Here is a 23,756-nt window from a genome sequence, read left to right on the forward strand (position 1 = left end):
GTTCACAAAAGACTCAGATTCCACCCCACCAAGAAGTGAGTCTTCCTATTGTAAAAGGACCGAAGGTTTATGCGTGTCGGAACAAATGACAATTTGTCTAAAATTGCATTTTTCCTAACTATACAAAACCTGAGGTCCTTTTACACATAGCCCCACCTCATGCCACCCTCACTCTGCAGTTTTTGCTTGGGCCAAAAGCAAAATGATTTGTTTACCTCCAGTCGCGCGCGCGCGCCTGTCGGACAAGCAGTTAACTACCGAACCCTTGTCGAAAGCTTACGACCTATCCAGCTGCCGCTAGTACCTTCCTATTGTAAAAAGGACCTCAGGTTGTATAGTTAGGAAAAATGCAATTTTAGACAAATTGTCATATTCATCGTCTTCGATATTGCGAGAATTTTAAACAGAGATATCTATTCGACTCTCATCTTTCTGTTTACCTCACGGTAACAGAATTCTGTAATAGTCTCTTGCTGCATCGTATCCCGATAATGCGAATGATTTGCGGAATCTGAGTTTGTCCTCAAAATATCTTGTATTCGGAGGTGTACAATTGTTCATTGTTCACCCCGGATTAGCAGATGTATTGAAAGACATCGCCTACTACCCACACCTGCCAGCTCTACTTCCAAACGTTCAGCCCATGAGAGCAGTTCTTCAAGCGGCACTCCCCTGTGTTTCATTACTGAAGAACGCCCCGCTTTCATTGCACAACGGACAGCAATGAAATGGCGGGTTAGCGTTTTCAGTCATTTGTAAGCACAGGTTTAGAATCTTGAGATTCCTTCTCTCGATTCAGCTGGAAGACGTAGGTTGCATTCATTGCCTACCTTCGTCTCAACGTCACATAGTGTTGTTTCTACCTTGAAGCTGAGATCCAACGTCTATGAGATTTTTTCCTTGCCATCAGGGACCTCGGTCTTTTGAAGGCAATTGACTTTCGCCTTTTGAGATTATTGCATTAAGAGATCATCGCCGTGCCGTCGGCATCGGTGACTAACAAATATTTTATTTGTTTGGTCTCTCAGCATAACTCTTTAAAGGGCGAAGGTCACGTGACTTACCCGGATGCTTGGGGACAACTTGCCTCTACTGATTCCGAACCAGTCAGTCGGCAGCTGTCAGAGCGCCCGAGTCAGTTACGAAACTATGCTGTGGACTTAGTTCGGTTGTTCCAGAGCAATCATTACTTAGTTCTCTTAATAGCTGTCAGTATGAGTACTGTACATAACCAAAGTCGAGAAGAGGGATAGGTCATACGACTATTCCCTTCTTTTCGTCTTAGGTAACTGCATGACTTCTCTTGAGAAGTCAAGCACAAGGGATGGGGATTTGTGACGCTCGATTTCGTACCGATCTTCGTAGCGAAGACTCAGAACCCTTCGGTAACTGACGATTGGTTCGAGTCCTTCACAATACCCTCCCTAATGGACTTCACGCCTTCGATGCGAAGGAGATGCTGCCTTGTCCGCAAGAACTTCTCCGTGGCGCAGGTACTGAAGGCAGGGGTCTGGTCAACCAGACCACATGCCCTTCCTTCTACCTTCGGGATATTGCCCCACAGGTCCTTGGATCCTTTTCCTTGGGACCCGTGGTGGCTGCTCAACACGTTGTGTAGCGAACCCAGACCCTCGCAGGCTGAACAGCATCGAGTCCTGGTGTGACCATAAGAATGGATGAGTGAATGAGAGTGTGACTGGCTCCTCTTCCCATCTTTTCTTCCCCCCTACCTGTGGTTAGAGGGACACGGTCGTCACCCTGCTGGATAAGGACAAGATGCAGTGAGCTACTCAACAGAGCCCCATCCTATCCCTTTCACTAGGGGATAGGATCGTATATCCACCACTTTCCTCCAACAAGGGGGAGGAAGTGGATGCCAGCTTGAGACAACCCATACTTTATGTTGCCTCTTGCAAACAGGAACAAGTTCTTGCTTGCTGGTACGAAGAGATACGCTTGCCTCTCTCTTGGTACTCGGCCCCAGAGGTCTGACCATTGATCCTGCGGTGCACACCCGATCAATCGGACAGAGGCTTGGATCCCTCCCTCGCTCTTACGACCAGGGAGGCATTCCAGGGATGGCCACGAACACCAGTTGTTCATCAAAAGACTCAGATTCCTCCCACCAAGAAGTGAGTCTTCCTATTGTAAAGGACCGATGGTTTGTATTACGTATCGGAACAAATGACAATTTGTCGAAAATTGCATTTTTCCTAACTATACAAACCTGAGGTCCTTTACATATAGTCCCTCCTCATGCCACCCCTCACTCTGTGTATTTTGCATGGGCCAAAAGCAAAAGTGATTTGTTTACCTTCCAGTCGCGCGGCGCGCGACTGTCGGACAAGCAGTTAACTACCGTTCTCCCCTTGTTCGAAGCTTACGACCGTTCCAGCTGCGCTAGCTACTTCCTATTGTTAAAGGACCTCAGGTTTGTATAGTTAGGAAAAATGCAATTTTTGACAAATTGTCATGTTCTAATGGTCAGCACCATAAGAGGTTTTTATTCCAGTTTTTTTGACGTAGATATAAATTTTGAACAATGAGAAAGTCTTGTGATTAGAACAGTTTGTGAATATAGGTCTATGTGTATACAAACAAGATCAAACTTAACTACGTATAGGAAACCCGTCATTTGTTTGTGACTGATTAGAGTAGGCTGATAAAAGCTTGTCTTTTATGTGCTTTTACATGTTTTATGATTTAATTGTAAGGGTATGAGGGTTCTTTGTAAATAGAAATATTCTAATATTATTGAAAAATAGTCTGAATAGTTAACATGAGTGGCCGGATGAGTTGAAACTGACTATTGTTAGCCTAAGCATTCACCAAACCTAGGGAGCTTTGAAACATATTCCACATGTTATCCTCAGTACCAAGGTGTGTTGACTAATTACAATGGTACTGATAGTGAGCAGACAGGTAGGCCTTAGAGTGAGGGCTCACTTTGTCTGCAAGATTGTACCATTTTACAGCTTTGTGCTCAAGGCTGGCAATGACACACAACTGTTCACATGGGTGTTGACATTGGTCAGCTTGGACCTATTCACAGGGTAGACACTATCGTGTTCTAGGATTACTGTTTAGTTCCATCATCTCTGCAGAGGCACAGTTGCTCTGGAGTAGAGAGTGCATATTCACAGTTGTTATTGCTATACAAACCATTGCCTATTAAACATAAGTAATCTTAGCAAAAGGTATAATAGTCATTGAACTTAGTACAAGGTAGTTAACCGTTGGTGATGTGGTGATGAGCATGAGAATATCTTCACTGAGCTTCCATCATTAGCCAATTTTCCTTCAGCTTCTTTGAAGAGTCGATGTCATTGCACTCTTCCTTTTCCCTGTTGTTGAACAATTTGATAAGTATTTGGATTGCTATCTTTTACCATGTAACTGTATTCTGAACTTTTTTTTCTCCTTTTGCGTATGAGAAAAAACATAGACAACACCATTACAAGGGACAGGAGCATCCTTATGTGCACTTCATGTCTCCCATCATAGTTGACCCCCACCAGTACTAGTCTTCTTTTGTCAAGAGGTGTGTACCCATTTTTGCCTCTGCAAGGATTGTGCTGGCTGGGCTTCTCAGTGGGAAACGTTTGGTAGGAAGAAGAGGAGAGATTAGAGCCCTCAGTGACTCCACCAGATCCTTCTAGTCCCTCTCCCTCTTCCTCCTCAATTCCTATTCCACTGTCTATAATAGGGAACCCCTCCCCACAGGGGGTTAGTGTTCAAGAGGTGAAGGAGTCCTTTCACCTGCCCCTCTGTAGTATGATGCTGGTGTTGGGTCCAGTGGCCCCCATAGTTAGGCATTATCCCCAGCAACAGTTTTGCCTTCTTCCTTAATTGACTGTGATATATCAGGTACTTACCTGAAAGATGTCTTCATTTGAGTACTTATGAAAAATATGACCTGTTCTCAAAATTCCTGGTAGTCCATTTTCCTTTCTAGACAACCTGGCTCTGTTGAAGAAGCAGCTCTCTCCTTCACTTGCTGCTATGTCTACTACTGCTTTATCAGCTCCCTTGAAGGAGGAGGATCAATGTCTTTAGTTCCTTTGGCATTAAAGACCAGCAAGACTTGAAAAAAGACAAGGAAGAAGTATTCTTTCTGCTCTTTGTCATCCAGCTATTCTTGCTACTCGTCCTTGACTTCTTTCCCCCCTTGCAGGAGGAAAAAGAATGGGAAGCCCAAGGCCTCTCAAAATAAGTTCCAACAGACTTCACACGTTTGCTCCTTACTTAAAAGGAGCGAAGCTCTTTGGGTCCACTGGCGTTGGTGGATTGTTCAGCCTCTGGCAGGGGAGTTACAGATCACCCTTTACCATCCCACTTAGACAAGAGGACTTGTCATGACTCATCCAATCGTCATCCCTTAGGATCACCTGTGGATGATTCTGACTTCCCATTCACTCTGTACATGCTTGGTCTTGAGACCTGGTGTGGTTGTTGGTCACAGACACATTGGAGGTGTATTGAGGCTGACACCTGATGGCCATGTTCATCTCAAGTGGTGACTGAGGACAATCCTTGTCTGCACAAAAACAATATGGGAACGCAAGCAGTGCTGCTTGCCATACAATTCCAGGACTGCTTGACTTGTACTGTTGTTGAGTGAAAAAAATGTCTGTAGTAATTTACATCAACATGTCAGTGAAAAAAAGAAACAGATAAATGAGTGGACAACTTATCAAGCCTTTGATCTCTTAGCCAAATACATTCCTCTGTGTAGAAACAAATCAACGAATATGTCCACTACATGACTTACAGTGTTATATTCTCTGCTTTTATTACCTTTCTGCCCAGGAGGACACCTCCCAGTACCCTTGGGACATTCTGAACTCCCATATCTTTTATCCCACTCTTTCTCTGTCCCTCTGGGAGGTTGATTGCTTGGTGATCACTCGAGGTCTCAGAAATCCTGGTACCCCCCAGTGTATGCTAAACTGAGTGGATTTTTCTCCACTTTCTGCCTCATTGGCAGTTTCCCAGAGATTTTCTCTATGGACCCTCTATTCCACCAAGGGAAATGAACCATCTTGTGAGAACACAGAGGACTACATATCTATTTCTACATTTGTCGAAACAAGCCCCCTTTAGTCACCACTGGGAAAGGCTAGCTGCCTGAAACCAGGCCTTCAGACTAGTGGGCATAGATCTTTCAGGTGAGAATGAGGTCTATGCTAATTCAGAGCTTCAATCAGTCCTGCCCTCCTTTGGCTTCTGCTTCTGCGGAAGGATATAACTTTCTCCTACATGGCCTACGTGGGTTCCATTGAACCCTTGAAACAGGCCTCAGACTGAGATTGCAGGACTATCATTCCACAATGAAGTGTATTGGCACACATCACAGCTTTCTTTTCTGGTAGTCAGAGTTTTGGATTCACTCTTGTGCTCATCAATTCCTGGGTTATGGCAAAACTCGTGGATCATCAGTTTGACACAGGACTAGCTTTTGTTTACTGATCATTACTCCCAGACCAAGTAAGAAGCACAGTCAACACCTCCATAGTTCCACAGTTTAGAGAACTGTGTTTTTTGTTTTTCTCCCAAATTTCTCCATTACATATACTGATAATTTCCATTGATCAGTAAATGCAACCATTGCCTCTCTTTGGCCTCAGTAGACATGGTTCCCAGATCTGGTGGGTCATACCAGTATTCCTTCCTTAGAAAAAGTTGTTCTGTCAGCTGCACCTTCATTAGTTTCACCTTAACCTAGACCTCATAATTTTTTAAAATTTAGAGGCTATCAAAAAATACTTTATGAAAAGAAGCTTTCCATGACAAACAGTTAGAGGTTATTACTAACCAGCTGAAATATTACAACCCGTAACCATGATAACAAGGCAGGTTGTTCGGTTGTTCCGGAACCTTGTGTCAATCTTCAGAGACTTGGGGACTAATACCTATACTCAAGAGTTCATAAAGCTTGACATCCCATAGTTGAAGGAATTTTCATGACATCAAGTATTTCCACCTTAATATATGTTCATGCTATATCAAGTACAGGCAGTCCCCGGTTAAGGGGGGAGAGTTCCTTTTCTGTGCAAGCACCGATAACTGAAAATCATTGTTAACTGGAACATTACAATAATTATGGTAATAAATGGCATTTACAATGCAGTAAGCACAGATAAACCACTTAATGGTGCCATTTACCAGGTATTGGTGCAGATAAACCACTTACTGATGCCAATAAACCACTTACCAGCACCGAAAATGGGGTTAACAACGTTGTTAGCTAATTGTATTAAAACTGAAGTGCTGTTAACCGATGCCGCTAGCATGTGGGAACTGCCTGTAATGAGTGTGTTAAAACAGATTTTTTTTATGATATAAAAGAGTTAACTTCAGGAAATGCCGTCCTCCTTCCCTTCATTTAACCAGGTACAGACAACACAAAGAATGACCAATTCACCACCAGGCTCTAGGTCCTGAATCCATACTTAAGTAGGCTAGGTGGAAAAGGAAACTCCTACATAGTGTCTGAAGCACCAATAGGCTATCATAAAGCAGTGGGTGGTTTTGTTTAAAGAAAAGTGTCTGAAGCCCCAATAGGCTACCGTAAAGCAGTGGGTTTTGTTTAAAGAAAGTGATATGTTTGGTTTTTTTATTCACAGCAGGTGCCCTCCTGCTTTTCTCTATACTTTACACTGTTTTGGTCTCGGTGTTTTTTACTTGGATGAGTCTAAATACTACATACTAACTTTTGGGAATCTTTGTTTTGTTTTCTCTGACTCATATTCTTTCTTGGTTGAGTACAGAAGTTAATCTGCCTATTTACTTAAATCCACAGTAAAAATCATGTATTGTTAAAATACATATGATATCAAGATTTTATAACTATATCCTAAAACAATTAATTTTCCATTGCTATATTTTGAACTATTATAACTCCCCTCTCCAAAACTGAATTATATATAAGGAACAAAAATACTACTGGAATAGATTTTAGATTTTCATTTATTAATGCTCATGTTGTATTTACAGACATGGTGATACAGCAAGATAATTCCTTCATGAAGAGATGGAGAATGACAAGTCATGTAATGGTAATATCTTAGAATCATGTACTAGCAGCAGTCTTTGTGGGGATCATAGTAGAGATGCAAACAACTCTGTAGATGATACTGATATATATTTTGAACTTGGTTCATATTCCATCAGTGATGGGGGAACAGATGTCCCACAAATCTATCTGAGTAATAACACCAAGGGAAAGAATTAGGAGAGTTAATACCCAATGAAGTTATTTCAAATGGAGAAAATGAAGATGGTGAGTGTCTCCACACAAGTGATGAAAGAAAAGATCCAACCACTGAAAAGAAGGGAAGTCTTGATCAAATAAATGCTGATAACTGTGTGAGCAAGAAACGAACAGAAAACAGTAAAAGTAGCAGTACTGATATAGGATGCATTACTAAGGTTTATTCAATGAGAAAACAAATTTTAAAAAGAGAAAAATTCTGCAGCTGAGGAACTGAAAAACTCAAGGAAAAAGATCGTCTATCAACAAAATGTGTGGAAATGACCAGTACACTACAAAGAAACACAATGCTCATGCAAAAGAAGAAAATAAAGTGGCTAGAGCCAAAAGCAATGACATGGAATTTGTTTATTCCTGTCTTATGGAAATTCATAAACATAAAACTGTTGTTTCCAAAAAGCAGACAGAGGAAGACAATTTAACCAAAAATATTAATGCAGACTCTGATAACTACAATGTTCAGGATACAGCAGTGTGCAAAAAAGCAAGTTACACTAGAAAGGAAGATGATACGGAAAGTCTTTTACATTTACCCAAGGAAGATGGAATCACTTCAAGAAAATCTCAAAAGGAGAAAGGAGCTACTACTAAAAAATGCAAAAAAGGAAGTTTAAGGGTTAGCCCTAGGATTCAAGCAATGCAAGCTTTGAAACTTGCTCTCCATCAGGAACAAAATCAGAGTTCTGGCACCAAAAATGTTGCAGAAGACATTTGCAAGAAACTTTCTTTGCCATCCAAGGACGTATGTATTTCTGATAAGGAACAGAGTACAGCATCAAACATTGAGTACAAAAGTCAACCAGAGACCATAGGAGTTTTGTCTAATCCATTTCAGGCTATCAATAAATTACTTGGCAACACAGTGAAAGATTCCTGTTTGGAAAATTTAAACATTAGCAACACAGTGAAAAATTCCTGCATGGAAAATTTAAACATTGGCAACATAGTAGCAAGTTCAGAAATTGTTAATGTTCAGAACACCCAAAGACCACCTACTCTCCAAGCATCCCACAGTGAAATGGAAGCCGAGCAAGAAAAACTAGTCAACAGTGAAGGTGTTACAGAGAGGTCTAAATCTAAGCCATGTAGCTCCAATTCTAAATCTCCAAGAAAGAAGCACTTCATTGAACCGCAGTGTCTGAGAAGAAGCCCCAGGAAGCGGAAAAACAGTACTCACTCCTTGGATCTTTATGAAGACTTCCTAGTCACAAAAAATGAAGAGAAGGTTGTAGTGTCTTTTTTCTGTTACTTATGTTTTAGAAAATTTCTGTCTTATGTCTTGGATGTTGCAAAGTGATGATGGAATTGTCCTGGTTTGGGGTACGAACCTAGACTTTCATAGGTGGAGTTTCTTATTCGAGGTATGCATCAGCTGTCACTGACTAACTAAAAAACCAAAATCCTATCAGGTAGACCTAGTTACCTCATGACCTGAGATGTCATACCTTGCCCATTGTGTTCTCAGCTGTGCTCAATCTTTTTAACCCTTAAACGCCGAAGCGGTAAAAAAAAAATGTCTCCCGTGTGCCGGAGGTGTTTCAGAGCGAGCGCGGAAGCGGAAAAAATATTTTTTTCAAAAAATCACAGCACGCTTAGTTTTCAAGATTAAGAGTTCATTTTGGCTCCTTTTTTTTTTGTCATTGGCAGAAGTTTAGTATGCAACCATCAGAAATGAAAAAAATTATCATTATCGTATACAAATAATGCGATATATGATAGCGCAAAAACGAAATTTCATATATAATTGTATTCAAATCGCTCTGTGCGTAAAACAGTTAAAGGTAACAAGTTACTTTTTTTTGTTGTAATGTACACTAAATTGCGATCATTTTGGTATATAACACATTGTAAAACGATAAAAGCAACACAGAGAAAATATTATCACAAAATAATGCATGAATTCGTAACGCGCAGACGTAAATATTTTTTTCAAAAATTCACCATAAATCTAAATATTGTCCTAGAGACTTCCAATTTCTTTCAAAATGAAGACAAATGATTGAATATTACTATACTGTAAGAATATTAGCTTACAAATGCAGTTTTTGACCATATCTGACGAGTTAAAGTTGACCGAATGTCAAATTTTTTTTATATATTTTTTTTATATGCAATTATTTCAGAAATAAGAAAAGCTACAACCTTCAAATATTTTTCGTTTTATTTTACAGGAAATTGCGCACATTTCCATATATAAAACTCTATGAAATGCCTAATATGAAATGGAGCAAATATTCCGAGAATGGAACGTACGCATTTCGGAGATTTGTGGCGGAGAATCTGCGCGCGGAGGGAAGGAAAGTTTTTTTTTTAAATTCACCATAAATCTAAATATTGTGCTAGAGACTTCAAATTTGTTTCAAGATGAAGATAAATGACTGAATATTACTAGACTGTAAGAGTTTTAGCTTACAATTGCGTTTTTCGACCATTTCGGTAGAGTCAAAGTTGACCGAACGTGTTTTTTTTTCTATTTATCGTGATTTATATGCAAATATTTCAAAAATGAGAAAAGCCACAACCTTCAATTATTTTCCGTTGTATTCTACATGAAATTGCGCACATTTTCATATATAAAACTTTATGTAACGGCTAATTTAAAATGGTGCAAACATTACCACAATCGCACGTATGATTTTTTCGGAAGAGTTACCGCGCGGACGTAAAGAAAATGTTATTTTTTCATAATTCACCAAATAAATCGAAATATTGTGCTAGAGACTTCCAATTTGTTGCAAAAAATGAAGGTAAATGCTTGAATATTACTAGAATATAAACGTTTTAGCTTACAATTGCGTTTTTACCATTTCGGTAGAGTCAAAGTTGACCGAAGGTTGAAAATTTGTCACTTATCATTTTTTATATGCAAATATTTCAAAATTGATAAAAGCTACAACCATGGGTTGTTTTTAGTTGTATTATGCATGAAATTGCGCACATGATTTTTTTCGGAAGAGTTATCGCGCGGACGTAAGGAAAAAGTTTTTTCATAAATTCACCATAAATCGAAATATTGTGCTAGAGACTTCCAATTAGTTGCAAAATGAAGGTAAATGATTGAATATTACTAAAACATAAGAGTTTTAGCTTACAATTGCGTGTTTTGACCATTTTGGTAGAGTCAAAGTTGACCGAAGGTTGAAATTGTTCCGATACGTAATACAAACCATCGGTCCTTTAACAATAGGAAGTAGCTAGCGGCAGCTGGAACGGTCGTAAGCTTCGAACAAGGGGAGAACGGTAGTTAACTGCTTGTCGACAGTCGCGCGCCGCGCGACTGGGAGGTAAACAAATCACTTTTGCTTCGGCCGCGGGTGGTGAAGGACGTGTTCGTCATCACTCTCTGCCCGCTCATCGTCGTATTCTTTGTTTTATATTGTGTTTTCTACTAATGGTTTGTTTGACTTGAAAATGAACTGTAAGTACACTGTTTTCATTTTTCATTACTTAATTATGAACCAACATGGAGTTATCGCCGTAGATGCGGCGATTTCCTCTCTTGTTCCGATACGTAATACAAACCATCGGTCCTTTAACAATAGGAAGTAGCTAGCGGCAGCTGGAACGGTCGTAAGCTTCGAACAAGGGGAGAACGGTAGTTAACTGCTTGTCCGACAGTCCGCGCCGCGCGACTGGGAGGTAAACAAACCACTTTTGCTTTCGGCCGCGGGTCGTGAAGGACGTGTTCGTCATCGCTCTCTGCCCGCTTCATCGTCGTATGCTTTGTTTACATTGTGTTTTCTACTAATGGTTTGTTTGACTTGAAAATGATACTGTAAGTACACTGTTTTCATTTTCATTACTTAATTATGAAACAACGTAGATGCGGCGATTTCCTCTCTTTTCATGAATTGAACCCTTGAATTATGTCTCGGTGCCGAGGGCGGGCGCGCTCGCGCCGAGTCATGTATTTTGGGCGGAAGTGTGTAATTGAAAAATGTAATTACTCTTTTCTTATATTTTTTGCCCTGGTGCGTTCGTTACCGAGAGTGTGATTGCGCTCGGCACGAGCCTTTTAATTTTAATTTGTATAATAGAATGCAATGAAGTGATTTGCAATTGCAATATTCTTTTCATTTTCATTTATTTATTTACATGAAATTTAATTTGGATCAATTTTCGTTCTTACCCGGGAATTGATCCTTACGATTTTTTTATGTGAAAATGAAATCGCAAGTGCAGTATTCTGCATTTTCATTTTCCATATATTTTTTATGATAGCATCATATTATTGGATCAAGTTTTCCGTTCTTACCGGGAATTGATCTTTTCCCCTTTAAGTTCTATGAAGTGAATTGCAAGGGCAGTATTCTGTTTCATTTTCATATTACTTTTCTGCTGTGCGGGGGTAGGGGAAGCGAAGGTCTGCCAGGAAGTCGTCGGAAAGCTCTCCCGACTCCCTTGGTATCCGATTCTTCGTCTTCTTCCTGCCCCCGCTCAGCTTCTTCGTTGTATTTTGTATTTGGGGTCTTCCTTGCGTTCGGGGTGGGGCATGCTTCCCCCCGTGCTGAGGGAACCCCTCCTTACTAAATAATCTTCTATGTTACCGCAGGTGCTACATCCGTGGGGAGACGACCTTGGACAGGTATGGACCACCGCGGAGGCAGGGCGTGCCTAGCATCCACGGGCTGCTGCAGCGTCTAGCGAGGTCTGGGGCGGTCTCCACTACTACCACGGCTGCTTATGCTGCTCCCCCCCCCTCCTGGTCTACACTCCCCATGCTGTGTCGATGACGCCGTCTGCCGCTACTATGGCCGCAGCCGTACCGAGGTGGGTTGCCGCCGCCGCCTGTTTTCTTCGTGTTGCCTTGCCTGCCGACTTCCGCTGTTCCAGCAGCTCGCCCCTGGACCGGCCGCCAGACCCAGGTTCCGCTGGCTGCCGATGATTCTCACGAGGCGATCGCTGGGCCTGCCGTACCTGCCGCTGTGTGATTCCCGCTGTTGGCTTGGCTGTCCCTTCTGGGTCTACCGCTGCCGCTGTTTCCTGCCGCTCCTGAGCTGGTTGCTGTTCCTGTCGCTCCTGGTTCCTGTGCCTGTCCATGCTGGTCCTGCCCACGGTGTGTCCCCACCCCGTCCCAGGTCCTTCCGGACAGGTGCAGTCGGGCCGTGTTGCTTTGGCAATAGCCCCGGCTCCGGCCTGGATGGAGGACCTGACGACTGTCCTGCGTGAGCTGACGAGGAAGAGGAGAAGAGGAAGCTGTCATCTTTCGTCTTCATCGTCTGCTGCTGCCTCTTCCCCACTTCGACTTCTAAGGCCCATAAGCCGAAGAAGAAGAAGCTGCCTTCCCCCCCTAAGAAGTCTCTCGGGAACTGCTAAGGGCCCGTCCCACCCCGGTGGGACGGGGGTCCTTCTGCTGGTCCTCCTGCTCCGGGTCGGGAGCGGGGCCCGTCTCCCCTTCCGTAAGGAAGAGATAGACGGGGACCAGAGGAGTATCGGTTAGCTCTGGTACTTCCTCGCCTGGTGCTAGCGGCGATGCCGCTACGCCAGGTTCCGGCTCGGTCTCTCGTTCGCGAGAGATCCCGACGTGTACGTTCTCCCTCGGGAGACCGTGCAGCCAAGTTTCGGCGCCAGAGTTCGCTCGGCGCCAAGACAAGGCACGGAGCAGAAGGCTGGTGAGAGACTCTCCAGGTGACTCTTGCCAGGCCAGCGGCCGCTCTTGCAGCGACCAGCTGGTAAATCCCGGGTTTTCCCCCTAAGAAGGCTCCTTCGGGACCTTCTAAGGGCCGCTCGCTCGCCCGGCGATTCGGGGAGCTCTTCTGCTGGCTCCTCCTGCTCCCTCGGGAACAGGCCCGTCTTTTTCTTCTACCAAGGAGAAGAAGACGGGGGGGGGGGAACGCAGAGGATACCAGCTTCGGCTGGCACTTCCTCGCCTGGTTCTAGCGGTTCTGCCGCTAAACCAGGATCCGCCTCGGCTTCTCGTTAGCGCGAAGTACCGAGTGGACGGTCTCCCGCGGGACCGTCCAGCCAAAGTCTTGACAACTCGAGCTCGCTCGCCGCCAAGACCGAAGCGCGGAGCAGAAGACTGGCGAGTGTCGTGCAGACGACTCTCGCTAGGCCAGTGGACGCTCTCGCAGCGACCAGCTGGCCTGCTCGGGTTGACGTGACGGTCGCTGACCAGCCACGGGTTGAGGCGAGGAAGGGGTCCCCGCGGTTCGTCAGTACCAGCCACGGCTGGTACCAGCGGCTCGACGCGCCGAGAGGACGCTCGCCAGGTCTCACCGCGACAACGAGCCTAGCAGGTCACCTGACGCCGCTCCCATCGGGACCGGACCGGGCGGAGACGGTAACCAGCAACAGCTCGCCTGACGCTAGAGATCAGCGTCGACGTTCTCAGCCGAGCCTCTCGCCCCAGGCGAGCGGCAAGGCTAGGCCTGCTGCTCGATCGCCACTGCGGGTGGACGATCAGCAGCAGCCCTCCAAGCACGCTGGTCCTGCCAGCGAGCTAGGGGGGAGCGTCAGGTCTGCCTCTCCTGTACCTTCAACCTCCTCGGGCTACACCGGGAGGAGCGAGGTACCTATGAGTGATCGCGAGAGGTGCGCCGCTCGCGATCGCTATGACGCCGTATGGACCAGGCACGGTTCTAGGACCGACCAGGACATACGCGCAAGTAGCTGGAGGCGACCATCAGGGGTCTGCCGCTGTTCCTCCTTTCGAAGGAGGAGTATCTCGGGATCTGTCTGTTGGAGGGACTGGACGGTCCTACTCCGTAAGACACGGTTACTCCCGAGATACAGAGGAATTTGCAGAAGTCATTAAGCTGATTCGTCAGCATAATGACCTTGCGGAAGGATTGCCGCTCCCACCAGCAGAGCCCACGTCTCTGCTCGAGTCGTTTTGGGCTCGAGAGGGAACCCACCGCACGGTGGGTCTGCCGCGATCGGAACTTGCCGATTCTGTCTCGAACCAGAGTCTCTCGTCTCCGGACAAGAAAGGCTCTCTCAGTTCTGGCCGGTCGATCAAGGTACTTCCACCTCCTCTACTGCGACAGCGGCACCGTATTTGAATACTCCTTCGGTCCTCCCGAGAGGTTTCGACCTCGACGAGGACTGGAATGAGTCGGAGGACGGTATCGGCTCTCTCCTGTCAGGTGTCGATCAGCCCACCCAGACGACGTTCACAGTGGCGGCAGACCCTTACCTACAGTGAGAGTTCGTAACCCTCCGCGGGAAAACGTTTTCTCCTGACGATGCGTTTTCCCAGACTCTGAGAGGCCATCGCCGCAAGGCGATGGCTGTTCCTACTCTTTCTCCAACTGCTAGTTCCACTGGGAAGGCGAGCGAGTATCCAATTCCTCCCCCATTCCCTCTCTCCTTACGGTTACGAGGGAAAGGGGAGGTGATCCTACAGAGATTTCTCTGTAGGATCCACGTTCGGGGACTGCGCTAGCCGGGGGGGACCTTCGGGTCCTACCTGACGTAAGCCCGGTCGTTGAGGAGGAATCCTGCCCCATTCTCGATTTCTACGGGAATCGAGGACCACCAGCCGATATCGTTTGCGAATTCGGTGGGGGTTTCGCAGACTGCTTAGAATTCTACGGAATTTCTAACGCATCAGTGTTCGAGTTTTCGATCTCCAACACTTACGCAAGACCACGGTCCAAAGTGAGCGAGACGAGAATCCCCGATATACACGATAATCGGGAACCTCGCCTATGCTCGAATTCCTGGAATTTCTAGCATTGGGAAGAAGACTGCTGCTGAAGAAACTATCTCACAGTAGGCGACCAACCTGGACTAGAGAAGATCGGACGGGAATATCCAGTTTGGGCTTGAACTATCGTCTTAGTATTCTGTTCACCATTGAAGCTTTCCTTCGAGGAAGACTTCTCCTTCACTCTCTTTGATAGAGATCGAAGGTCGATCTCCAATCCTTATTTTGTTTTCTTGAAGGAAAGAATTTAGGATGGAGATCGTTGTTCAGAATCCTACAAATATACTACGTATATTACCTCGCGACATGATTCTACTAAGCAGTTGAATTGTCCGAGGGGTAGGCGCATATCCTAGTTAATCTACGGATTGCGACTTATAAGAGAAGTATTCTAATTGAACTGCAACTCGGGGTTGCCTGCAACCTCCCAGGAGTTTTCAGTTTCAATTTTATATACTTATGGTTTTGTCACGACAACCACAATTTCAACTTTTATATTTACCGAAATTTCGTTTCGCCTAAATATAATTACTCGAGCATATCTTTATGCTCGGTAGTTCTAGCCGAACGCATTCCTTCGTGGAATAATGGATTACCTGGCAACTCAGGATGACGAGTCAGCGAGAGCTCAGGCTCAACTCAAAGTCTTTGGGCTCGACTACTGCGTATTGAACTGCCTGATAGCAGCTCAGTATCAGCTGGGCCTCCGATATGCACGGTCATGTATGTCTCTCTCTGCCCTGCTTTGATTGACTACCGAACCGTATCTCTGCCTAACAATCATGGACTTAGGTCTCTGATTAACGGGGATTCTCGCAATAATGAAGGACCATCTACTGCTGTGACGCTAGATTCCATCGCCTTCGACATTGCGAGAATTTTCAACAGAGATATCTCTTGGACTCTTTCATCTTTCTGTTTACCGCACAGTAACAGAAGTCTGTACAAGTCTCCCGCTGCATCGCACTGCGATAATGCGAATGATTTTGCAGACATCTGAGTTTGTCTTCAAAATATCTCTTATTCGTAGGTGTACAATTGTTCATTGTTCAACCGAATTACGAGATGTGTCAGAAGACATCGCCTACTCTCCGACCTGACAGCTCTACTTCCAAATGTTCAGCCCATGAGAAGCAGTTCTTCAGGCGGCTTTCCCCTGTGTTTTCATTACTGAAGAACGCCCCGCTTTCATTGCAACTACGACTTCTCACCGGACAGCAATGAAATAGCGGTTAGCGTTTTCAGTCATTTGTAAGCACAGGTTATGAATCTTGAGAATCCTTCTCTCGATTCATCTGTGAAGACGTAGGTTGCATTCAATATCTACCTTCGTCTTCAACGGTTACATAGTGTTGTTTCTCCTTAGCTGAGATTCAACAACCATGATATGTTTTACCTTCAGGTACCTCGGTCTCTAGAAGGCAATTGACTTTCGCCTGTTGGGCACATGCCTTAAGAGAATCATCACCTCGCTGTCCGGCATTGGTGACAAACAAATACATTATTTGTTTGGTCTCTCGGCATAACCCTTTAAAGGCGAAGGTCACGTGACTTACTCGGATGCTTTGACAAACTTGCCTCCTACCGAACGCAGTCAGTCGGCAGCTGTCAGAGCGTCCGAGTCAGTACGAAACTACGCTGTTGACTTAGTTCGGTTGTTTACAGAGCAATCATTACTTCGTTTTAATAGCTTGTCACAGTACCCATACCATTGACACCCACCATGGAGTCGTCGTCCTAACCACTACCGAGAACTTCGCTGCATGGCGATAGGAGGATGCGAGAGACTTCGTGGCAAACGGACAGACCAGTATGGGTACTGGACATCACCGAAGTAGAGAAGAGGGATAGGTCATGCGACTATTTCCTTCTTTTCCTCTGAGGAACTGCATGATTCTCCTGCGAAGTCAAGCATCCAGGGGAGGGGATGGGGATCCGTGACGCTCGATTTCGTACCGAACTTCGTAGCGAAGACTCAGAACCCTTCGGTCCCTGACGATTGGTTCGAGTCGTTCACAATCCCTCCCTAATGGACTTCACCGCCTTCGATGCGAAGGAGATGCTGCCTTGTCCGCAAGAACTTCTCCGTGGCGCAGGTACTGAAGGCATGGGGTCTGGTCAACCAGACCACTGCCCTTCCTTCTACCTTCGGGATATTGCCCACAGGTCCTTGGATCTTTTTCCTTGGGACCCGTGGTGGCTGCTCAACACGTTGTGTAGCGAACCCAGACCCTCGCAGGCTGAACAGCATCGAGTCCTGGTGTGACCATAAGAATGGATGAGTGAATGGAGAGTGTGACTGGCTCCTCTTCCCATCTTTTTCTTCCCCACTCTACCTGTGGTTTAGAGGGACACGGTGTCACCCTGCTGGATAAGGACAAGATGCAGGTGAGCTACTCAACAGAGCCCCATCCTATCCCTTTCACTAGGGATAGGAGCGTATATCCACCACTTCCTCCAACAAGGGGGAGGAAGTGGATGCCAGCTTGAGACAACCCATACTTTATGTTGCCTCTTGCAAACAGGAACAAGTTCTTGCTTGCTGGTACGAAGAGATACGCTTGCCTCTCTCTTAGTACTCGGCCCAGAGGTCTGACCATTGATCCTGCGGTGCACACCCCGATCAATCGGACAGAGGCTTGGATCCCTCCCTCGCTCTTACGACCAGGGAGGCATTCCAGGGATGGACGAACACCAGTCTGTTCATCAAAAGACTCAGATTCCTCCCACCAAGAAGTGAGTCTTCCTATTGTTAAAGGACGATGGTTTGTATTACATATCGGAACAAATGACAATTGTCGAAAATTGCATTTTTCCTAAACTATACAAACCTGAGGTCCTTTACATATAGTCCCTCCTCATGCCACCCCTCACTCTGCGTATTTTGCATGGGCCAAAAGCAAAAGTGATTTGTTTACCTCCCAGCCGCGCGACTGTCGGACAAGCAGTTAACTACCGTTCTCCCCTTGTTCGAAAGCTTACGATTGTTCCAGCTGCCGCTAGCTACTTCCTATTGTTAAAGGACCTCAGGTTTGTATAGTTAGGAAAAATGCAATTGTTCCGATACGTAATACAAACCCTCGGTCCTTTAACAATAGGAAGGTTAACTAGCGGCAGCTGGGATGGTCGTAAGCTTCGAACAAGGGGAGACGGTAGTTAACTGCTTGTCCGATCGTGCGCGCGCCCGCGCGCCCGAGAGGTGAAGAACTCACTTTTGCTTTCGGCCGCGGGTGTGAAGGCGTGGTTCGTCATCGCTCTCTGCCCGCTTCATCGTCGTATGCTTTGTTTATATTGTGTTTTCTACTAATGGTTTGGTTTGACTTGAAAATGAAACTGTAAGTACACTGTTTTCATTTTCATGACTTAATTATGAATCAACATGGAGCTATCGCCGTAGAGACGGCGATTTCCGCTCTTTCATGAATTGAACCTTGAATTATGTCTCGGTGCCGAGGGCGGGCGCACTCACGCCGAGTCATGTATTTTGGGCGAAAGTGTGTAATTGAAAGATGTAAGTACTCTTTTTCATTATATTTTTGCCCTGTGCGTTCGTTGCCGAGAGCTTGATTGCGCTCGGCAAGAGCCTCTTATTTTGTATGAATAGAATGCAATGAAAGTGGATTCGCAATGCAGTTTTCTTTTCATTTTCATTTTCATTTATTAATTGCATCAAATTAATTTTGGATCAATTTCCGCTCTTACCCGGGAATTAATCCTTACGATTTATTGCTGTGAAAGTGAAAATAGCAAGTGCAGTATTGTTCATTTTCATATATATTTATGATAGCATCATATTATTATGGATCAAGTTTCCGCTCTTACCGGGAATTGATTTTTCCCTCTTTAAGTTCTATGAAGTGAATCGCAAGTGCAGTATTCTGTTTCATTTTCATATTACTTTTCACTGCTGTGCGGGGGTAGGGGAAGCGAAGGTCTGCCAGGAAGTCGTCGGAAAGCTCTCCCGCGACTCCCTTGGTATCCGATTCTCGTCTTCTTTCCTGCCCCCCGCTCAGCTTCCTCGTATTTTGTTTTGGGGTCTTCCTTCCGTTCGGGGTGGGGGCATGTCCCCCCCTCCCCCCCCCGTGCGTGAGGGAACCCTCTTACTAATCTGTCTGTGCTACCGCAGTGCTACAGCCCGTGGGAGACGACCTTGGACAGGTATGGACCACTGCGGCTGCAGAGCGTGCCTAGTATCCACGATCTGCTGCAGAGTCTAGCGAGGTCTGGGTCGGTGACCTTGGAGTGGTCTCCACTACAACCTTCACGGCCGCTTATGCTGCTTCCCCCCTCCCCCCGCTGGTCTACACTCCCCATGCTGTGTCGGTGACGCCGTCTGCCGCTTCTAGGGCCGGTCGCCGCCGTACCGAGGAGGGGTATGCCGCCGCCGCCTGTGTTTTCTTCGTGTTGCCTGCCCCAGACTTCCGCTGTTCCAGCAGCTCGCCCCACTGGACCGGCCGCCAGTACCACGCTGGCTGCCGATGATTCTACGAGGCGATGGCTGGGCCTGCCGTACCTGTCGCTGATGTGGTTCCCGCTACTGGCTTGGCTGTCCCTTCTGTGTTTACCGCTGCGCTGTTCCTGCCGCCTCCTGAGCTGGTTGCTGTTCCTGTCGCTCCTGGTTCTGCGCTGTCCATGCTGGTCCTGCCCATGGTGTGTCTTCCCCAGTCCCAGGTCCTTCGGACAGGTGCAGTCGGGCCGTGTTGCTTCGGCAATAGGCCCGACTCCGGCCTGGATGGAGGACCTGACGACTGTCCTGCGTGAGCTGACGAAGAAGAGGAAGGTGTCATCTTCGTCTGTTGCTGCCTCTTCTTCTTCGACTTCTAAGGCCCATAAGCCGAAGAAGAAGAAGGCTGCCTCCCCCCCCCTAAGAAGTCTCCTTCGGGAACTTCTAAGGGCCCGTCCCACCTCGGTGGGACGGGGGGTCCTTCTGCTGGTCCTCCTGCTCCTTCGGGAGCGGGGCCCGTCTCCCCTTCCGTAAGGAAGAGATAGACGGGGACCAGAGGAGTATCGGTTAGCTCTGGTACTTCCTCGCCTGGTGCTAGCGGCGATGCCGCTACGCCAGGTTCCGGCTCGGTCTCTCGTTCGCGGGAGATTCCCGAGTGTACGCTCTCCCTCGGGAGACCGTGCAGCCAAAGTTTCGGCGCCAGAGTTCGCTCGGCGCCAAGACCACGGCACGGAGCAGAAGGCTGGCGAGAAAAACCGCTCAGGTGACTCTCGCCAGGCCAGCGGCCGCTCTCGCAGCGACCAGCTGGTAACACGGGTTTTGTTTCCCCCTAAGAAGATCTCCTTCGGGAACTTCGAAGGGCTCGTCACATTCCGGTGTGACGGGGGGGTTCTTCTGCTGGTCCTCCTGTTCCTTCGGGAACGGGGCCCGTCTCCCCTTCTGAGAAGAAGAAGAAGACGGGACCAAGGGTGTGCTGGCTACCGCTGGTACACCCTCGCCTGGTCTTGGCAGCTCTGCTGCTAAGCCAGGTACCGGCTCGGTTTCTCGTCCGCGAGAAGTTCCGAGTGTACGATCTCCTTCGGGTGACCGTGCAGCCAAAGTTAAGACGCCTGAGTTCGCTCAGCGTCATGACCGAGGCACGGAGCAGAAGACTGTCGAGAGCCGCTCAGGTGACTCTCGCCAGGCCAGCGGCCGCTCTCGCAGCGACCAGCCGGTACCATCGGGTGGACGTGACGGTCTCTGACCGGCCACGGGTTGAGGCTGGGAAGAGGTCCCCCAAGGTCCCCTCCCTCGACCGACGGTACCAGCCTCGGCTGGTACCAGCGGTTTGACGTGCCGCGAGGACGCTCACCGTCTCACGGCGAAAGCGAGCTCTGCAGGTCACCTGACCGCCGCTCCCACAGGGACCGGGCGGATACGGTACCGTGACCAGCAGTCAGCTCGTCTGACGCACGGGACCGGGGTGATCGATGCTAGTCGAGCCAGCTCGCCACAGGTGAGCGGCACGGCAGGCCTGCAGATCGATAGCTAGGGTGTTGTGATCGGCTGCAGCCCCCACGTACGCTGGTCCTGCCAGCGAGCGGGGGGGGAGCGTCAGGTCTGTCTCTCCACTACCTTCAACTTCCTCGGGCTACGGGAAGAGCGAGGTACTAGGAGTGATCGTGAGAGTGTGCCTCGCTCACGATCCCGTCACGACGCCGCACGTGCCACTTATGTCTTAGACCAACCAGGACGTACGCGCAAGTGATTGGAGGCGACCGTCAGGGGGAGAGGGGGGGGGGGGACGTCGTCGTTCTCTCTCCGATACTTCAACTTCCTTTCGCATACGCCAGGAGAGCTAGTATCTAGATGATCGTGAGAGATGCGCGCTCACGATCCCGTCACGACGCCGCACGTGCCAGGTTGGTCTTAGGACAACCAGGACGTACGCGCAAGTGATTGGAGGCAACCGTCAGGGATCTGTTGCTGGTCCTTCTTCTGAAGGAGGAGGGTCCTGGGAGCTGCTCTTGTTGGAGGGACTGGACGGTCCTACTCCTCAAGACGCTGTAACTTCCGAGATTCAGAGTAACTTTACCCAGTTATTGCACGGATTCGTCAGCACAACGACCGGGGGGAAGGATCGCCGCTCCCACCAGCAGAGCCCATGTCTCTGCTCGAGTCGTTTTGGGGCCCAGAGAGGGAACCCAAACCGACGGTGGGTATGCCGCGATCGGAGCTTACCGATTCTGTCTTGAACCAGAGTCTCTCGTCTCCGGACAAGAAGGCTCTCTCAGTTCTGGCCGGTCGATCAAGCTACTTCCACCTCCTCTACTGCGACAGCGGCGTTTCTACGTGTCTTCGGACACCGTATTTAAATACTCCTTCGGTCCTCCTGAGAGGTTTCGACCTCGACGAGGACTGGAATGAGTCGGAGGACGGTATCGGCTCTCTCCTGTCAGGTGTCGATCAGCCCCACCCAGACGACGTTCACAGTGGCGGCAGACCCTTACCTACAGTGAGAGTTCGTAACCCTCCTCGGGAAAAAACGTTTTCTCCTGACGTAGTTTTCCCGACTCTGGAGAGGCCATCGCCGCAAGGCGATGGCTGCTCCTACTCTTCTCCAACTGCTAGTTCCACTGGGAAGGCGAGCGAGTATCCAATTCCTCCCCATTCCCTCTCTCCTTACGGCTACGAGGGAAAGGGGCAAGGATCCTACAGAGATTTCTCTGTAGGATCCCACGTTGGGGACTGCGCTACCAGGGGGGCCTTCTTTTGGGTCCTACCTGACGTAAGCCCACGGTCGTTGAGGAGGGATCCTGCCCCATTCTCGATTTCTACGGGAATCGCAGAGGACCACCAGCCGATATCGTTTGACGAATTCGGTGGGGTTTCGCAGACTGCTTAGAATTCTACGGAATTTCTAGCGCATTCAGAGTGTTAGAGTTTCTTACGATCTCCAAACACTTAGGCGAGACCACGGTCCAAAGTGAGCGAGACGAGAATCCCCGATATGTTACACGATAATCGGGAACCTCGCCTATGCTCGAATTCCTGGAATTTCTAGCATTAGAAGAAGACTGCTGCTGAAAGAAGACTATCTCACAGTAGGCGAACCAACCTGGAATAGAGAAGAACGGACGGGAATATCCAGTTTGGCTGGAACTATCGTCTTAGTATTCTGTTCACCATTGAAGCTTTCCTTCGAGGAAGACTTCTCCTTCACTCTCTTAATAGAGAACGAAGGTGGTCGATCTCCAATCCTTTTTGTTTTCTTGAAGGAAAGAATTTAGGATGGAGATCGTTGTTCAGAATCCTACAAATATACTACGTATATTAACCTCGCGACATGATTCTGCTAAGCAGGTTGAATGGTCCGAGGGGTAGGCGCATATCCTGGTTATTCTACGGATTGCGACTTAGACGAAAAGTATTCTAATTGAACTGCAAACCCGGGTTGCTTGCCTGCAACCTCCCAGGAGTTTCCAGTTTCAATTTTATATACTTATGGTGTTGTCACAACAACACCATTTTAGCTTTTATATTTACCGAAATTCGTTTCGCTTAAATATAATTGCTCGAGCATATCTTTTTATGCTCGGTTGGTTCTAGCCTGAACGCATTCCTTCGTGGAAAGGATTACTTGGCAACTCAGGATGACGAGTCAGCGACAGCTACTGCGTTATTGAATTGCCGAGGCATTTCAGTATCAGCTGCCGCTTTGAGATAGACGGTTGTTTATGTCTTTCTCACCTGCTTTGATTGAATAACAACCGTATCTCTGCCCAAACAATCCACGGACTTAAGTCTCTGATTAACGGGGATTCTCGCATACATTGAATGACCATCTACTGCTGAGAAACGCTAGTATTCATCGTCTTCGGTATTGCGAGAATTTTAAACAGAGATATCTATTCGACTCTCATCTTTCTGTTTACCGCACGGTAACAGAATTCTGTAATAGTCTCTTGCTGCATCGTATCCCGATAATGCGAATGATTTTTGCGGAATCTGAGTTTGTCCTCAAAATATCTTGTATTCGGAGGTGTACAATTGTTCATGTTCACCCGGATTAGCAGATGTATTGAAAGACATCGCCTACTCCCACACCTGCCAGCTCTACTTCCAAACGTCAGCCCATGAGAAGCAGTTCTTCAAGCGGCTCTCCCCTGTGTTTCATTACTGAAGAACGCCCCGCTTTCATTGCACAACGGACAGCAATGAAATGGCGGTTAGCGTTTTCAGTCATTTGTAAGCACAGGTTTAGAATCTTGAGATTCCTTCTCTCGATTCAGCTGGAAGACGTAGGTTGCATTCATTGCCTACCTTCGTCTTCAACGTCACATAGTGTTGTTTCTCCTTAAGCTGAGATTCAACGTCTATGAGATTTTCTTGCCATCAGGGACCTCGGT

The 23,756-nt window shown here is 47.1% G+C and overlaps 2 protein-coding genes across 2 annotated transcripts in view; one reads left to right on the forward strand and one right to left on the reverse strand.

Annotated features, from left to right (window-relative positions):
- The window catches only part of LOC135211122 (uncharacterized), a 123,897-nt gene that overhangs the window by 49,684 nt on the left and 50,457 nt on the right, over window positions 1-23,756 (reverse strand). The gene's annotated exons all lie outside the window — the stretch shown is intronic.
- LOC135210655 (uncharacterized) overlaps window positions 7,524-23,756 on the forward strand; it is a 43,151-nt gene continuing 26,918 nt past the window's right edge. Inside the window, exon 1 of the mRNA XM_064243439.1 lies at window positions 7,524-8,498. Within this exon, the coding sequence (XP_064099509.1) occupies window positions 7,524-8,498 (975 nt within the window). The remainder of the gene's footprint in view (window positions 8,499-23,756) is intronic.

The sequence above is a fragment of the Macrobrachium nipponense genome, chromosome 4 (genome assembly GCF_015104395.2).
Source record: "Macrobrachium nipponense isolate FS-2020 chromosome 4, ASM1510439v2, whole genome shotgun sequence".
Lineage (NCBI taxonomy): Eukaryota > Metazoa > Arthropoda > Malacostraca > Decapoda > Palaemonidae > Macrobrachium > Macrobrachium nipponense.